General features: G+C 40.2%; 1 protein-coding gene across 3 annotated transcripts in view; it reads left to right on the top strand.

The window, feature by feature from the left end:
• Positions 1-15,130, top strand: part of sept8a (septin 8a) — a 140,046-nt gene extending 124,916 nt beyond the window's left edge. Inside the window, exons 8-11 of one of the 3 annotated variants that reach the window (XM_034178024.1) lie at positions 387-555; positions 666-798; positions 3,055-3,224; positions 14,624-15,130. In XM_034178024.1, coding sequence (XP_034033915.1) covers positions 387-555; positions 666-798; positions 3,055-3,224; positions 14,624-14,789 — 638 coding nt within the window. In that variant the 3' untranslated portion in view covers positions 14,790-15,130. Of the gene's footprint in view, positions 1-386; positions 556-665; positions 799-3,054; positions 3,225-8,841; positions 10,659-14,620 lie in introns of those variants that run through there. The other 2 variants (XM_034178023.1, XM_034178025.1) reach the window with 2 other exon arrangements.
• The last annotated feature ends 3,413 nt before the right edge of the window (positions 15,131-18,543 follow it).

Below are 18,543 nucleotides of genomic sequence, written 5' to 3'. Positions count from 1 at the left end.
TGGGTGGCAATAAAATATTTGGTGGATTTCTGTAACAGCTTGGTTGGCTGCCCCGGTTATTCACTCCTTCCTAAGTGTTTTTCCCCCGCAAACTGAATTTTTTCATATGTTAAGCAGTTGTCACAGGTGGCTAGAGTACTCTAAGTAAGTCTTTCACTATGGTTAATGTTACTTTAAAAAAAAAATGTAATTTCAAATTTGCCAAAATTTCACATTTTTAACAAATTGCATGTGTGTGTGTATGTGTGTGTTGTGTGTGTTTTTAAAATCATTTTAATTGTAAAGTATGTGGACTATTGGCCATAGCTTAGACAATCACTTCACTCACCTCTGTCATCCTAACTGTGGTATATTTACTGATTTCTATTTATTTATTCTTGCTGTAGTTGAGAACGAAAGCCACTGTGACTTTGTAAAACTCCGAGAGATGCTTATCAGAGTGAACATGGAGGATCTGAGGGAGCAGACCCACGCCCGCCACTATGAGCTGTACCGACGCTGCAAGCTGGAGGAGATGGGCTTCAAAGACACGGACCCCGACAGCCAGCCGTTCAGGTAGAGGCTGCACCGGCGCGTTTAAAATGCACACTGTGCATGTTTGGAGGCTTGAATACAGCATCCAAAACTCTAAATTCTATTTCTACACTCTTTTTCTTCCCACCCAGTCTTCAGGAGACATACGAGGCCAAGAGGAAAGAGTTTTTGGGGGATCTGCAGCGCAAAGAAGAAGAGATGAGACAAATGTTTGTTAGCAAAGTCAAGGAGACTGAAGCGGAACTGAAAGAAAAGGAGAGAGAGGTAATTACAGCTGTATTTGGTTTGAAGGATTAGAAATTGCTCACATGGTAAAGGTGCACATTTAGAGGCAGCAAGTGGTTGCAAGACAAGTTAAGTCTGGGAGCATGTCATCACATCCACACAGCCACACATCACCGCATCCACCACACCACAGAACCATCCTGGGTCCTGTATGGTAACCACCCAGGCAGACACCCAGTCTATCTCCACCTCTCAAAAGTAAACATCTGTTTGCCGCTGCCATGTGAAAGGTGGGTGTTCCCTTGGGCTTTTTCAGCCGCTGAAGTCCTCAACATTCTGGTTTCCTGGCAGATAAATTAAGAACACTGTCAGTGGTAAAGTATTTATTATTTCAGATTGTTATACAGTATGTCCTATTTCTTAAATTGTTCAGCCCTTGGGAGCTTAGAGGAACCCCAGCTGCTGGTGTGGGAAAAGCTTGGAGAGGCCATTGAAAGGACTTTTGGTCAGCCTCAGAGAGGTTTTAGCAAACAGTGGAGGAGGGACAGCAGAACTTTTCCCTGTTGTAACTGCTGCAGTGTTCATAAAGCGAGCTGTGAAAATACATTAAGTGTAAACCAGTCTGGAGTAACTAAGTAATGAATAATAAATGCATACCTTGGAACACAGCTGTATCCTGCTGATTTTACTTTTGATTTGGCCCTCAACACCCCAGAGAATACCAAGCTGCTGTCTGGCTGTTCCTCACTTTCACATAACTTCATAAGCTTTTGATATTTCCAAGTTCCACAGGATCGACATGACAGTCATTAAATATTTGATTGTCGTTGTCACATTTGTGTTTTTGATTCTTTCATTTCTCCAACAACAGTCAATAAGCTGGTAAGCACAGACGTCGCTAACAGCTGGCAGTGCTGCTAACTGCTTTGAAGTCCCGTGCCCACACCGCAGCTGTTCCACCGAGTTTGCTAACCTGTCATCGCTCCCTCTCCCAGCCTCTCCACTTCATGCACCAAGTGATTTGAGTTTTCTGTGAATGCTACCGAGTGTGTGTGCGTGTGTGTGTAATATGAGGGAAAACATTGGGTCTAGAACAGAACAGTTTTTGTCATTGTACAGGGGGCGAGGGGGGGATACAGTGAAACTGGGGTTGCTCCCGCAGAGCTACTGTACACTACAAAAAAGAAAAACAAGATGTACACCACAACAGAAAAAATTGTTTGGGCCTTGTGAGGGTTAGACTAAGTTCTACAAAGCCTGAGGTGCTACCAGGTTAGGGTTACTTGTTCATCAACCCTGTGGCATTATAAAAGGAAGCATAAAGATGGGGTGCAATGTGTTAACACTACCATGAAATTACTGTGTTTTGCAGCATATAAGTTGTAACTTTTTTTTTTTTTTTTTTTTTTACTGGTTTGGGAGGTCCCGGAACTTGTACTCTGGTGCGACTTATATACTGAAATCACACATTTGCTATTAATAGTAACAGTAAAAATTATTGATACAGGGATTTCCCAGAAATCAACTCACTAAACCAAAGGAACTCCAGTAATAAAAGTATACTACAACAGTACATAAAAATGCTAAAGAGATGATTTTAAAAATAAATAAATGGATAAAATTGACTCGCATTTTTATTGTAGTGTTTCCAGCGCTTAGGATAAACAGTCAGTGTCCACCTGTTTCCTGTTAGTCAAATAGCGTCCAATATGTCCAGCACGTTTATTTGTTCATCTTTATTTTCTTTGGTATTTAAAAAAAGGTGTGACTTATACCTTCCCCTTTTTTGATAAGTGTGACTTGTCGCTCCCGGTGTGTAGTGAGTACCTTGTATAGCAGCACCCGCACATCAGGGTGAATGTGAGGCATTATTTGTAAAGAGCTTTAAGCATCTGATGCAGATGGAAAAGCGCTATATAAATGTAGTCCATTTACTCTGGAAAATACGGTATATGACGGTTTGTTGGGAAACTGGTTTCCTAAAATGTCCAGAAAATTACTACTTCTACAGAATGTGAACCTTGAATCAGTCAGAAGTGCTTTTGGTGTTACATCTTGATATGGTTTATTACGAGCTGTTTCAGGCCTACATTTTGCTTGTTGCAGGAGAGATTCCTTATGCACGGGCAGAATTGTGGTATTTTGAGGATGCTTATCATGAAACCACAATCATATTTAATATGAAACATAAAAATAAGTTTAAATTTGCACAGTGTGTACACAAGTTGTTCTTAGGCATTGTAGGCTTCATATGCATTTTTAACTGCATTCTCCTCCTCGTCTCCTGTCTCTCAGCTGCACGACAAGTTTGAGCAACTGAAGCGAATGCACCAGGAGGAGAAGAGGAAGGTGGAGGAGAAGCGGAGAGACCTGGAGGAGGAGATGAATGCCTTCAACAGGAGGAAGATGGCAGCTGAAACGCTCTCCTCATCTCAGCCACTCAAGAAAGACAAAGACAAGAAAAAGTAAGTCACTTCCTCCCTTACGTGCGCACTTGTTCAGAGCGGGATGGGATTATTACTTTAATTGTGTTTTTTCCCCAACTGCCTTGATGCTTAAATAATTTCCATTTGTGTGTTTGCACCTTTTTCTTTTCCAGTAGGTTTTTCCCTTTGTTCTCTAACCTTGTTTCAAGTCTTTGAGCTGCCCCTGGTGCAGCTTCACATTAATTAAATGTGCTGTTGTGGACCTGTCTCCGGTCTGCACGGTCTTCAGCTCTTAGAAAGACCTGGCATGTGGAACGGAAACTTCCTCCCCTTTTTTCCTGCTGTCAAAACTTAATGTTTGCTCTGCTTTTCATGCTTTTCTTCTGCCTCGCTCTAATTATTCAGGCTACTCAGGAAGCAGGCTGAGGCAGTCAGACGTTTGTCTCATGAATAGGTGATGCAGAATAAAGTTGTTCAAACAGGCTGGTGGTACATTCTGTGCAGATATGATGTCACAGGTTAATGTCCAGCACAGCTTTCCAACTCAGTTACAGATCATATATACAGTTCTGCTCAAAGGTTTACATACCCTGGCAGAATTTTTGCTTTTTTTGGCCATTTTTAAGAGAATATGAATGACAATACAAAAACTTTTTTTTCACTCATACTTAGTGGTTGGGTGAAGCCATTTATTGTCAAACAACTGTGTTTCCTGTTTTTAAATCAAAGTGAGAAGAGAACTATCCAAATGAACCCGATTAAAAGTTTACATAGCCCGTTTCTTAATACTTTGTATTGCTCCTTTAACATCAGTGACAGCTTGGAGTCTTTTGTGGTAGTTTTGGACGAGGCTCTCTGATGGTAAAGCTGCCACTGAATGTCTTGGACTTTATTTACATTAATTACAAAGAAATACAAACAGTATGGAACTTTATGGTAAATCTGCATGGAGTAGACAGTTCTCAAAAACTGAGTGACTGTGCAAGAAGGAGAAGAGTGAGGAAAGCCACCAAGACACCCAAACAACCCAGGAGAAGTTATGGGCTTATGTGGCTGTGATTGGAGAAATTGTGCACAGTGCAAGCTTTGTATTTTGCATGACTACTCTTAGCTTCATAGTGGAGTAGAGCAGAGAAGGATTTTCTTTCACCAAAACAGATCAAATCCAGGCTTGCATCTCAGATGTACCTTCTGGCAATTTGTCGCTAAACTTTCAGGTCTTCTTTTTAAGAAAATCCTCCTCTATCCCACTTCATCATGAAGATGGATAACTGGTGATACAAAATGCAAAGCTTGCACTGTGCATAATTTCTCCAGTCACAGCCATGTAAGCCTATAAATTCTTCTGGGTTGTCTGGGTGTCTTGGTGGCTTTCCTCACTCTTCTTGCACAGTCACTCAGTTTTTGAGAACTGTCTACTCCATGCAGACTTATCATAGAGTGCCATATTGCTTGTATTTCTTTGTAATTGATGTAAATAAAGTCCAAAACATATTCAGTGGCAGCTTTACCATCAGAGAACCTCGTCTACAACCACCACAAAAGACGCCAAGCTGTCACTGATGTTAAAGGGGACAATACACAGTATTAAGAACAGGGGTATGTAAACCTTTGATCAGGTTCATTTGGGTAATTTCTGTTGTCATTATGATTTAAAAAGAGGAAACACAGTTGTTTGACAATAAATGGCTTCACCCAGCCACTAACCATGAGTGGAAAAAAAAGTTTTTGTGTTGTTATTCATATTCTCTTAAAAATGGCCAAAAAAGCAAAAATTCTGTCAGGGTATGTAAACCTTTGAGCACAACTGTAGTTTGCATGACTGCAGAATGAACTTTTGATTTATTTATTTTTAGATTTAATTCTGCCTGTCACACCATTATTACTAGTTGCCAGCAACAGCTGTGTGAAAGTATGTGAGCATGCCAGTTCATAATTGGAATTTTAGGATTTGGGAATGACATACTCAGGAGCTTTCTGTTAAATGTCTGCAGAGGAATTTAAAATTGATAATAACTGTTGCTTATGGCTGCACGGAACGGCTTTCGTTTTTTACTTTTTGTCCAGAGGTAGACACAATAGCCAGAGGTCACAGACACATCTGAGTCTTTTGGCATTGAGGTCTGTGGTTCATATGTGCAGGTGTTATGTTTGGCAACCTTTAGCGGTAATGTGATATTCTGAGGAAATGAAATCATTTCTGAGGCGTGTCCTTCATGAGCCTCCAATCATGAGGTTTGGCAGCTACTGAGAACTTATGAGAGACTTTGGCTCCATCTTGTGGTGGTTATTATAATGTGGCTGTCAGTGTTGCAGTGAGAAACTAGACAGTCAAGAAAACTCATGTATTGACTGTACGCCACACGTATTCTAAGTGCGCCACCATGTGGAGCCATTTGCCATCACCGAATGGGCCTGGAAGTGCTCACATTCAATGAAAACCAGTCACTTAATAACAATGATAACAAAGCAGTATGTACATTTATCTCAGCGACATGACAATACATTAATAGTACTTATGGTACTTCAAAAGCATTTGGGGTTGGGGGGGGGGTATTTTCTTACCTTGAATTGACAATTTAAGGACACTAACAGACTGTATGTGCAGTACGCGTTGAGCAGCATTCATTGAGCTACAACAGTGTAATGCTTGGCGCATGCAAAACTGAATCCATACATACGTCAGCTTAAACATGAATAAATAGGTGAATATCGAATATCTCAGCAAAATGTAAAACCTTCAGGATAATACAAAGTGATTATTTTGCACTGTGCCGCTGTTTACATTCATGCGTAAAAGTCATATGTCATCATTGTGACAACCAGTGCTCCTGGTCATGCTGGTGCAGTTTTTTTGTTTTCTTAAAAATAAAACTTCCCCACACCCCCAAGATTTAAAACACTCACTTGTGGAAATTTAATATTTAGGAGTTTTTATTTATTTATTTATTTTATTTTATTTTATTTTTGCTTAAGCGTCTGTCACATAATGAGTGACCAAGGAAATGTATGAGGAACTGATACAAATTTTGGATATCCGTTTGTGTTTGTTTTTGTCCTGCAAAAGTCCTTTTCTTGTTGGCTAATTGTCAACTGATGTTCTTTGGAAAGTTTTGTGAATGCTCAAAACTTTGAGCGGACATCAGGCAGAGAGATTTCCCGCTGCCTACACATTTGTTTGCAGTTTTATCCTTCGCTTGTTTTTTACTTTTACGATACTCGTATGTTTATATCCTGTGGCTGCCTGATGCTTCAGAGTGAGTTTCTGATTGACCAAAGCTCAGGCGCGGGAGGGGGGTTAATTCTGTACGAGGGAAGAAGGGATTGTTCTCCCGATGCAGCAACATGCAGGACATTTTTTCGCCAAGGTCAAACTTAACTGAAGAAAAAGACAGCACGTCTGTGTGTGTTTTAAGCTGGACGTCACAGCACCCGACAACATTCTCTTGGTGAGAAGGCACCACACAGACGTTTTTGATGTCCTTGTCGCTGCAGTCTCACTGAATGCACAGTGAGAAGACTCAATCAGTGCATGGCCACAGTGAGGAAGTATGAAGTCAGTGTGCATATGTCTTGAAACCAGGAAAAAACATTCTGCTGAATGCAGCACTTTGTGTTTCCAGTGGAAATGTAGCATCATCTGTCCATCAGAGTCCCAAATCCAGTGGAGACTGAAGGATTACACGATTTTTGCCACCGGGCAAATAATTTAAATAAGCAACTAATCCATTTGTGCTATCCATCACTGTGACAACACCTTTGCAATATTACCCTAACATGCACACTGATGAGATGTTTTCACTGCATAAACAGAGCTGTGAAATGAAAATTGTGAAATCTGAGGAAAATTTGCAGGGGGTCAAGCTGGGGTCTAGGGCCTGCCGGGCCCCAGAAACCAAATTAATTTTGTATCTAATGATACATTTTCAGCATCTCCTGTAAGGAAAAAAAAAATCTCAAAAGAAGTGCATATTTAAATGACCCTGTATTCAGCCTTTCATTTGAACTGTCAATGATAATGTTGAAATAACAGAATATGATGTGGAAGTAGGACCTGGAATGATTTTCCTTTTAATTGTAAACCAAATAATGCATTAACTCATAACAATTAAACTACATGAAATTTATGAAGACTGAAAAGACTGTTAAAGCATTTCAAAAACCACAGCTAAAGCTTGAAGAATATTTTGAAAAGTAAGTAAGTCCCTTCGGCTGCTCCCTTGTTTGCACTCGGGGTTGCCACAGCAAATCCAAGGTGGATCTGCATGTTGATTTGGCACAGGTTTTACGCTGGATGCCCTTCCTGACGCAACTCCACATTACTTGAAGAATATTTTGAAAATCAGGGTAAAATATCAATAACATACCTTTCTAGTAAAAAAAAAAAAAAAAAGTCACTTATTCTTGTGTAAATTCCTGTTAAGTCAGTGTCTTTTTCCCATGAAAAAAAGTCTACATTAATAAAAACTTTTACATTCTTGTGTAAATTCCTGTAAATACATTCAAAGCCACATTGTCTTTTTTCCAATGAAAGAAATCTAGATTAATAATAAAACAGTCACATAATCTTTTTCTAAAATCCTGTTTGAACAGCACAATGTTTATTTTCCAGGGAGAGAAAATTCTTACCGTGTTTCCTGATGGCACAGTTCACTTTTCCAGTTTATCTTTCAAGTGTGTTGATGAAGCCAGCGACAATTCCACGGATTCTTGTCCTTTTTCAAATCGTCTCTCGCCATCTCCCCTCTGCCTGACGGTACTCCGTGAGACAGACATGCTGCAAAATTCTTAAAAACCTCAGAGCTTTAAAGGTTTGCGATGTCCACATGCTGTTTAGCTTAAGCGTCTTGCAGGAGCCACACAACGTCGCCACAGCAACCAACCAGTCCCGCTTTACAACTGTCGAAACAGCCACGCGTTAAGTGGCATTTTTCCTCCGTGAAGTTCCGCCGATCCGAGGGCACAGATTTGTATCTGTAACACATCGATCAGTGTTCGCGGACTTATAAAACTTGCACGATGTCATAAAAAAAGAGGAAACGCTTTGCGATAGGCATTTTAAAAACTCAGTGACGATCACAATTACAGAGTACAACACTAACACCCCCCATGATGAAATCCGCAGAAATCCTCAGATCTGCAGGTAACAGGTAAACAAGTGGGTTAAGTAATTTCCTACATTGCAGAGCATTGTATTTGCTTCACTCTGTGGCCGACTTGCTGGAAGTTGACCCGTTCTGAGACGGCACCATGATTGCACATTGTCACATGACATGAATTAGACTTCAAGTTCTTCCTGTGACAAACTCATCTCGCCTGTTCTTTTTATTGGGTACATTTCACACTCGTGCTTTTTTGTGTTTAATATTCAATTTGAAGGTTAACTTGAGGCACACATCAGCAAATATATTTGTAGCAAAACTTTTTTTTTTTTTTTTGCAGAGGACATTTAGAACAAATTGAGTTGCTTCCAATAACGCATTAACTGCAGTTGTTTCCTCTTTTATACAAACATGTTTTTTCAACTGTAGCACTTTCCTTCAACACTTTACCATTTATTTGTTAGTTAGTATTAATAATTGAATCTCATCATTTGTTGTTCCCATAAAGTAGTCTGTTCATTCTATTTATTTTGTTTATTGTCATTGTTTTTCAGTTAATTTATGGGCCCTGTATACCCTCCTTCACATGACCATGGATTTGTCCTCCATCACCATAGCAACGCCAACACCTGATCATTTTTTTCTCCCCCCCCATCCCCACATTCCATCTTGACATTATGAAAACGGACCAAAGACACTGAGGATGATGATGGTGCCACATGGGGAGAAAAGAGAGTGAGAAATAGAGTAAACATGTTTACTTGCCAATAGTGGCCATCTCATTTATTCAGGAACTTCCTTTGGGACACTTTTTACACATGTATCTTTTTAATTTTTGTTACTGTTTTTCCATATTGTGAGACTTTGTTGTTATAGTGATAGCTGTTAACTATGCACATGGAACTGAGATCTCACCCACCTTTCACTTCTTGGTACGTCAGTGTGACGCAGTTGGTTAAAACATCTTAGAATCTTCACCATCTCTTTATTGTACTTCATTTCATGGGGTTGACATTTAAGTTACAAAGACAGAAATTTAGCCTTAAGTTTTTTTTTCCCCCAATTTCTTTATTTTTCTTGTTTTATGTTCCTGTTGCAACCACCATTGTAATAAGTGTCAGTGTTGTAATAATTAGCACAGTGGGTGAAGTTTACCAGGAAACTCAACCACCTTTATAATTATTACCATAGCAGGTGACTTACCACCAGGGAACCTCAACCAGCTGAGGCCAGTTTTGTAAACTGTGCACAGCATCCACTGTACCATAGAATTGCCTTTAGTCCAAAATGGCATCCACCCAGGTAAACAACCAGGCTGTCCCCAAATCCTGAAACTAGCTATCAATCTGTTGCAACCTTCTCCAGCTCCTGGAGTCAACACTAACGCATCTGCCTGTGTACTAGATCATTCACACACCACATGGTCAAAATGTTGCAGCTCATCTGAGTCTCCTTAAGTAACAAATTGTTTGGCACAAAGTCATTCCAGTGGTACCCAGGATTCTCTGAAGACACCTAGTACCAAAGGTATTCAGTCATCACCTTAGGTCACTAGTTGGGAGTTCATGTCTCACAACCGTACAGCAAGACAAGATCCTGTAACCTCTAAGGACCTCATGATTCATAAGCTCTTCCCTCAGCCATTTGATCTCAAAGGCCAGAGTGAAGACCCAGAGACATGGATGCCACTGCAGAGAGAACTGGAACTTAACCACTATGGTAGTTGGTTGAGTTTCTCGTGCCATTTCACCTGCTGTTGTAATAATCATCTGGGGAGAGACTCTTGTCTTTGGAGGCATTAGTTACATTACTGGCATCTCTTTGACTAGTGTTTGAGTTAGCTGTACATTCACACCAGCTCTTCCAATAATTATTACAAAAGTAGTTGCAACATCTTTTTTCCCCCCTTTGGGTGTTTGTGCAAGTGTGTTTATTTTATAGTTGTAATCGTGGTAAAATAAATCTTGGAGTCTACATTGACAAAGATGCAGTAAGATATTTAAATAGGCATTATTAAAAAGTAATAACAGTACCTTTTTATATTGTACATATTACTGCATATATACAAGTACTGACAACCTAAAAACTAGTCTTAAAACCAATGCAATATTTTGGTGCTGTTTCATGTTAACACGTGTATATGTGAGGAAGTTCTTGCCTAGCTGTGTATGCAAAGTGTACTAGTTTTTAAATGTTAAGAATCACAGAGGAAATGCACGTGTGAGTAATGTTATTGTAAACCCTGAGTGATGCCTTCATGTGAGCAGTGTTCACACAGAATTCAGGAGAACTAAAAGCCTCAGCTCGCTGCAAATACGTTTACACCAGCTGTATTCACTGTTGATAGCAATAAATACAAACCTCTTGCAGACTCCGTCTCTGCCATTTGTTTGACATTCAAATTTGAGGAAGGTGAGAGGACAGGAGGTGGCTGTGTGCTTCAACAGGTGTCGTCCTCAGACGCAGCGGTTCCTGTTCAGCGCTATTTGTCTGCATGTAATCCTCAACTGTGTGTGTGTGTGTTGACTGCCACTTTGCCAGACTGAAAATGAGAACTGGCTGAAGTTTGTCTGCATGTACTTTGTACACAGCGTGCAGAAAGTGTGCACTCTTCCAGCCGCCTGATTACTCAACTTTATTTTTTTTTTTTATAAACACACCCACTGAGATCATTTTCAGTTTCAGTTGTTAGGACCATCTCGAAAAACCTTACATTCCGCAGAATGTTTTTTTTTCTGGGTTCCAGCACTGAGCACCTTTTAAGTCAGGTTAACTGTCACCTGAGCAGGATTACTCACTGATAAACTAGAGCAGAAACCTCAGGTCCTTTAGTTGTCAAACTGAAGGCTGCAGGTTTTCATGACTGAAGACTTCAGTGGCTGACCTTCACTTTGAATAAATGGGGGTTACAGCGTTACACTATAAAACGATGAAAACCTGCTGCATGCTGGTCCTTCAGCATGCTGTCCGAGGTGGCTGCTTTCACTACTTGTCTGAAATCTAAAGTTAGAATTAAAGTGAAATGTATTTTTACTCTACACACAGTCTGACAGAGTGGAGGTTTTATAAATATGCATATCTACAAGTTACTACATGTGATGCAACTATGGGTATTGTGCAGTTTAGGGAGAAACAAATGACAAGAATTGGTGGGATGGTGTTTGAAAGAAGACAAGTGGTCCTGCTGTCCCCTGGAGAGGGTGCTTCAAAAGGAAAAGTACCAGGGGGGTGATGGAGGATCTGATGTAACTAATAAGAAAGGGGTGCAGACAGAAGTTCCACAAGCTCGTCTCTACACGGTAATGAAGCATTTGCTACTTGGACTTTACCACACCAAAAACAGATTCTGTGAAACAGGTACCAGTGTGGCTGTGGATCAAGCAGGGTGATCTGTAGATGACATGCAGTAATATACACAAGCTGGAGCCTGATCACAGAGCTGGGTCACCTGGGTGAGGGTGTCTGGTTTCTCAAAGATCTGAAGCACCCAATGACCTGAGGCACCATCACTGTTCAGGTTTCATCAGAAGCTGAGAAAACCAGGTGGAAAACCACAGCACTTTCATCTGTGATCATACCAAGACATCCTCCACTTAGCATTTACCATCATCACCATCTCAGTTTACCTCAAATAGCTCACCCCCCCAGTTCAGAAGCACAAAAAGTGACAGATGAGGAAAGAAGTTGACTTTCAGTCATAGCTTTATTCATGATCAGTAAACAGGATCTAGCTGCCTCATCTGAAGTAGGAAAAACAAATGACACTGTAGCATCCAGTCTAACTGGATGAAGAGGATCAGATGTTACAGGTTCACATTTGAGAATATTGCTGACAGTTAGCCCTCAAACAGCTCAGCAGCCTTCAGGAACAAACATTGTTCTGATGGGTTTTCACGTTGCGTACCAACATTGTAGCCTACAGTTAAGTGGAGTGTTTGATATTTGGGTCTTCAAGCAGCTGCTGGCTGCCTAGCTATGGTTTTGGATGATCTATACAAAAACAAGCATGAAATTATAAACTTCAATGATGACAACATATTTTGGGTACACCTGCTGGTACTGTAGAAACCGCTGTAAGTATTCGAGTCACTCGGTAACAAAGAGAAGAACACCTTCGCCTTTTCAAGACAAAGGTTATGGTCAATCATTTTAACGAGGTCTTAATGTATAACCGAAGAACAAATAGGCAGCTGCTTTACCCAGCATGCCATTTAAACAGTAACCTCACATTATGGATGAGGGCCAGAATGTGTCAATGGGAAAATCTGGCATGGCGTGGTATTGGAGACCTTCTAGTGTTGTCCTTACAAACTTTTCTCCCAAGGTGCACTTGTGTCAGAGTGACAGGAATATATCTATTTCTATGTCAACACAAAACAATTGTATAACGTTAAACTTGAGTTGAAGCATTATGAAATCATTTAGTAAAATAAAGTTTTCATCAAGCTGGCTACAACAACACACAAAAATATAGGAGATTACAAAAATCTTTATACAATAAAATTAGCATATTAAAAACAGAGAAAAAAAGAAGTTTGTATTCACCTTAAAGTGCTTTGTGGCTCCAGGAGAACCCGAGCACCGAAATCTCAAACTTAAAAAAAACATTGAGCCTCAGTCACATATTTCTCATCCTTGACCTTCATCTTCATAAGAAAAAAAAAAAAGCTTAATATAAAGGTTGTTTAAAAAGGGGGGGGGGGGGGGGCTTAATATGTACAGAAATTAAACTAACCACTAGCAATTCTCACTTCAGTAGAGATCATTTGCCAAGCACTTTCTTCCAGTAAGCGAGGCCTCAGTTACGTCTGGGGCTTTCACAGTGCACAACAGATCAACAAAACTAACTTTACCTCAGCATAACTTTTGCACTTTGTGTTGATTCATTTAACAGACTGGATCACCAGTATAAACACAACTTGACATTATTAGCCCAATATATGGAGAATTACAGTATTGTGAACTCCAAGACATTTTAAATGGAAGCGCTCACAAATCTGTGCATGTGCAGCAGATCTGTCTGAGAATCAATGCTATGGTTTTAGTTGACAGCGGGGTGGAGCGGCGGGCAGGGGGATGCATCACTTCCCTCTGCTGCCTCCTCGCTGTACAAACACCTAAAACCGTCATAATACTCGTCTGAGTCAACCTGCTCTTTACCGCTGTGCATGCTCCTGGCCTGGGCGAGGCGCCCCGTGGACCTCTGGACTCTGTCTTCCTGGATGTGAACACTGTCAAAGATGTAGATGGCGTTAGCCGGCAGGGAGAACTCCAGGCTGTGCAGGTACTCGTCCACCATCTCCTTACAGTGGATGAACTCAACACTCTCAACCTGATGATGACAAGAAAGGAAATAGTCACAGTGGGTTGACCAGTTCTGATGTCATGATTCAAACTAGAAGTTTTTGTAAGAAATTAAAAAGTAGTTTTTAAGAAATGTCCTTTGACACCACTTTGATTTACTCTGCTCTCATGATGTGACTCGCGAAAGCAGCCTCACTGTGCCATTTGACTTTTTAAAGCTCAATATAAGCAAATATAAAAACATTCCACTCCTGCTATGTCCACCACACAATCAACCTCTGGCACATTCCAGAAATCTGGTCTAGTGATCAAGCAGGAAAACTTAACTCTTCCTGTTCCAAAAATGTCAGGAGGTTGGACAGCTGCTTTGGCAACACACACACTGTCGAGTTACCTGCAGAATATAATGGATTGTTGCCTGTTCGCCTGCCTAGAATTCAGTTAACTCCTGATAATATGGGGTGACCACTGGTGAATTAGTTCAGCAGATACGAATTGGGTTCCCAAAATGTGGACCTGGGTTTGATTGCCTGTTGAGGCACATGTCTGTGTCCTCATCTAAGAAAGTGAATGTCATTTGTGACCACAAATACTTAAGGTTTTCACTGGAACTTTGTATGAACCAACATCTACAACTCTTTTTTTTTTAATGTTTAGTTTTTTAGCTGTGGGATCGCCAACATTTTCTCTTAATAAAGCAAAGTCTGGACTGTCTTATACAAGTCCATATGAAGTAACAGCTGTAAGATTAAGAGTCTGTACAATAACTCGAGTAACCACACAAACAAAATCAATGCAGATAAAAAGACAATTTCAGCGAGAAAGTGGAAACTACTGCAGTTTTACATTTGACTTTTTTTTTTTTTTTTTGGCCCCTCTATGTACTGTATTAGTCTGACTTTACATTTTGGACAAGCTACAGATATGTATTCGATGTGCCAACATCATGCTCTCCTCACCAAGGTACACACAAGTGCACTGGAAAACCCAGCTAGCGGCCTGTGCCAGTCTCACCTGTGCTTTCCTCAGCAGGTCAGTAAAGACTGAGAACCAGTCAGGTGTGAGCACCTCCAACTCCAAAGTGATGATGGCTAAAGCTAGTGTTGAGCCCTTGAACTGCCAGAGTTGGTGGCAGGCCATACAGTGCTGCACCTGCCTGGTCCACAACGCCACCTGGAGGCCTGGAGGCCTCTTCTGATGCTCTGGTCCATCAGGGAGCGAACCACAGTCTGTTGCAGAGTCCCAGACGCCACTGGAACTGAGGCCAATGGACGGAATGAGGTGGGGATGGCCGGATACAAGCAGAGCGTGGAACTAGTACAAACAAATTAAGAGGACAGAGACTAAAATGTTAGCATCCTTGTGTTTGCTCATTGTCTAACCTGTGATCTTCCCCCAACATTTCAATTCTTATCCACATTAAATATACCATGACATCAAAAGCAACCATCATCATCATCTAACACTAGTATGGACCAAACCTTCATTCCCAGTAACCCAGACCATTGTCTCCCTGCAGTCTGAGTCTCTACTCTTCCCATGTTCAATAATACCTTCAGTCGCTGCACTGACTGACACAGTTGTACAGTTGCTCGAGAAGTCATCGTAATCCTGTTTGTACTGTATTGTTCTGTGCAGTGTTTTTCTGTGTTCTCATTTTTGGGCATTAACAGTCGAACCCAACCTGAACAGGTGCTTAATATGAAATGACAGAAGGAACTTTACTTTCTTTTGCTACACTTGAGAGCAGCAGCTTGTTGGCTTTATTGAAAGTAAGGTATTGGCGAGCTCTGGGTATTTTTACCCTCTGGGTATTTTTGGTCAAGAACTTAATTTCAGAGAATCATTCTGCAAATGTATTATTTTATTCAGAATTTATACAATTCATTTCATTCATGTCAAGAATGCTTGTTTTAGTTCATCTTAGTATGTACCAAAAATAAGCCATGTTTGTGATACGTGCAATCAAAACCACCGGGAGGCAGGTTTAGTGGTGTGAAACCAACGTTATTCTTTCCTACAAGGTGAAAATATCCTTTTTTTTTTTTGTTTGTTTTATGGGTCAAATTAGTATCATCCAACAGCTGATGCTGCCTCTCAGAGGTCTGACCTGGGAATTAAAGCACAGGGGGAATATGGTATCTCTGTAAAACCACATACAGGTTTGGGTGTCATGGTAGACAGAGTCTGTGACAAATATTGAGAGATTTTAATCGACTGAAGTTTTATAGATATGAGTGTAATAAGTTATTTTCAAAAAGGACTGCAACGATATTTCTTCAGGAGAAATTTAGCAAGAGCTAAGGTATAGTCAAAAATGATCTGAAGAGTATATATTAAAAAAAGACTTATTATAGTTTTTATTAAATTGCCTTTATTTTAAGAATGATCTGATTTTGTAATACTGAAAAGTGAAGTGCTCAGCCGGGCTGAGAGAGAATCATTACTGGAGCCTTAAATTCTTCAAACTGTTACATATGATACAAACAAGAACATGAGGTCAATATACATTTTTCCATTTTGTTGGAGACACTGAATCAGTGGCAGCAAAGGTTTCCCTGCACTCAAGTTCCACCCAAGACGATGTCAATGGTTATAAACAAACTTTATGGTTATTTAACTGAGGAATCCTCTGGATTCAACTGGGTGGTGGTGGGGGTGGTGGTCTAGTGGTTAAGGTGTTGGGCTTGAGACCAGAAGATCCTCGATTCAAATCCCAGCCTGACTGTAAATTCATTAAGGGCCTTTGGGCAAGGCCTTTAATCCCCTATTGCTACCGGTGTGTAGTGAGCACCTTGTATGGCAGCACCCTCACATCGGGGTGAATGTGAGGCATTATTTATAAAGCGCTTTGAGCGTCTGATGCAGATGGAAAAGTGCTATATAAATGCAGTCCATTTAACTAATAAATTAGTAAAGTGGATTTATTTATCCATTTGCAGTTTCACAGAAAGACAAACTTCAAACTAGAGCACCGTGCTCACAGTGCAAACCTCCACCAACACTAGTTTCCAATTCCACAAATTTTTACCTTGGAAAAAATTTCAAGGTCAAAGTCCTGTTAGAAGTGGCTTTTCAGAAGCTAAATTAGATGTGATCAAATGTCACGAGGATGTATTTAGTTCATGCACTCAAATCTTAAGTTTTTTTTTTTTTTTTTTTTTTTTTTTTTTTTTTTTTTTAAATGGTGGTGTCAGGTTTTATTTTTTTTAGGCAACTTTTTTCAGTTTCTCAATTCTTTCTTAGATAATTTTCACAGAACATTGGTTATCACTGCTATGCACAATTTGCCATTTCTTTTTTCAGTTGGTTTCCAACTGATAACTGGAAGACAAACAGGCATAAAATTGGAACCTCCATCCAATTTTGGTGGTGTAGGTAAATCCATAACAAAAAAAAATGAGTGACTGAGGCACTTTTGATAGAGATATAATGCAAAATGTACACCAAATGAGCTTTTCAATATTAAGTTCAAATGTCCACAAAATCTGTAATCCGGATCAGATCCAGATCAAACTTTGTCAGGCGATAAAGGATGCCATCCTATATAATGATCTTTTGACAGTGTTGAATTTTTGAAAATTTGTTCAATGTTAAAGGATTGGAATTTTTCCAAGATTTTTGCTGACTTTGACCTTGAAAATTTAATCAGTTCTCGCCTATCAGGATATGAATCCTCTAAAAATTTCATAACGATATATGAAAAATTGTGGGTTACTTGTGTTTTTTTCTGATTGACCAGTTTTCTGGCAATATTAACTAAATGTTTCTCTATTACCATCACTGCAGACCTGCAAACATGACAGCTTCCGTAGCAGTTTGACATTTACGTAGCTAAATAAACAGTACAAGGTTGTGCAAAAGAGTGCGGCCAATTTAGTGTCACACAAAAAACACTGGCTTCTCTTTGGCCACTCCCCTATTAGTTTGATGAGCTCACATTTTGACCCCAACTAGGAAGTGCAGTTCCTTGATTGGCCACTTGAGGCTGGCTCCAAAACAGAGCACATTCCCATAGAAGCCCATTTTAAAACAGCCAACTTTAGAGCAGAAATAAACATGTTTACAGCGTGGTACAAAAATGTTTTTTTTTTGTCTCTGTAGATAGTTTCCTCCTCCATGACAACTGTTTTCTTTTTTTTTGGGGGGGGGGGGGGGGGGGGGGGTGTAATATTCTTAGTTTTAGACATTTTAATTACTAATTCTGTGTAATTGTGACCATGGTTGCTTTGAGTGACAGCGGCTGTGTTCATACATTCTTCTCCTAATGAAACGGAGCCACTCGTTTTTGTGCCTGGTTGGAGTATTTTACAAACACAAAACGTCCTAATGGATCATTTAAGACATCCTTGTTGCAATACTGACGGCGTGTTAGCACTTTTAGCAGCTGTCTGTAGGCCCACTTAATGCACGATTACTGAGGAAATACTCTGCGATATTTTTTTCTGTCCACATCAAAGCAAACCATTATGACAACCACCTTACACTCCTCAAAAATCTGAATTAATAAGAAACTCTAATTGAGGTTAGCTGTTAGCTTGTGCTTCGGACCTGTGAGGGGGGGAATGTTCAGGCTTTTTTTTTTTTTGTCACACACTGAGCCACCTACACTCTCCCCCTTTATGTATTAATGAGTTCACCATCAATCAGTGCGGGTGGGGCTCTCAACATGGCGATGCCCAGAAAAGGGCGTCATTTTGACTGTTCCAGGTCTCTATAGAAGGTCTATGGTAGTTTGTACTGGTTCACAACGGGAAAAATCATTCAAGGACTTATGTGAAGGCTCACCAGGAACATAAGTTTGCAACAGCGGCATTGCACACTGATCATCGCTACCTGCAGTGGCACAGACGATCAGAACTGTTTGGTCAGCTCTTGCTTGGTTTTCATCATTTAAAGTGTACTTTACAGATTTAAAAAAAAAAAAAAAAAAAAAAAGTACTTGACACTGC

This window comes from Thalassophryne amazonica, chromosome 9, assembly GCF_902500255.1.
Source record: "Thalassophryne amazonica chromosome 9, fThaAma1.1, whole genome shotgun sequence".
Classification (NCBI taxonomy): Eukaryota; Metazoa; Chordata; class Actinopteri; order Batrachoidiformes; family Batrachoididae; genus Thalassophryne; species Thalassophryne amazonica.
Note: the sequence above shows the minus strand (reverse complement) of the source record. Positions and strands in the feature narration are given on the sequence as shown.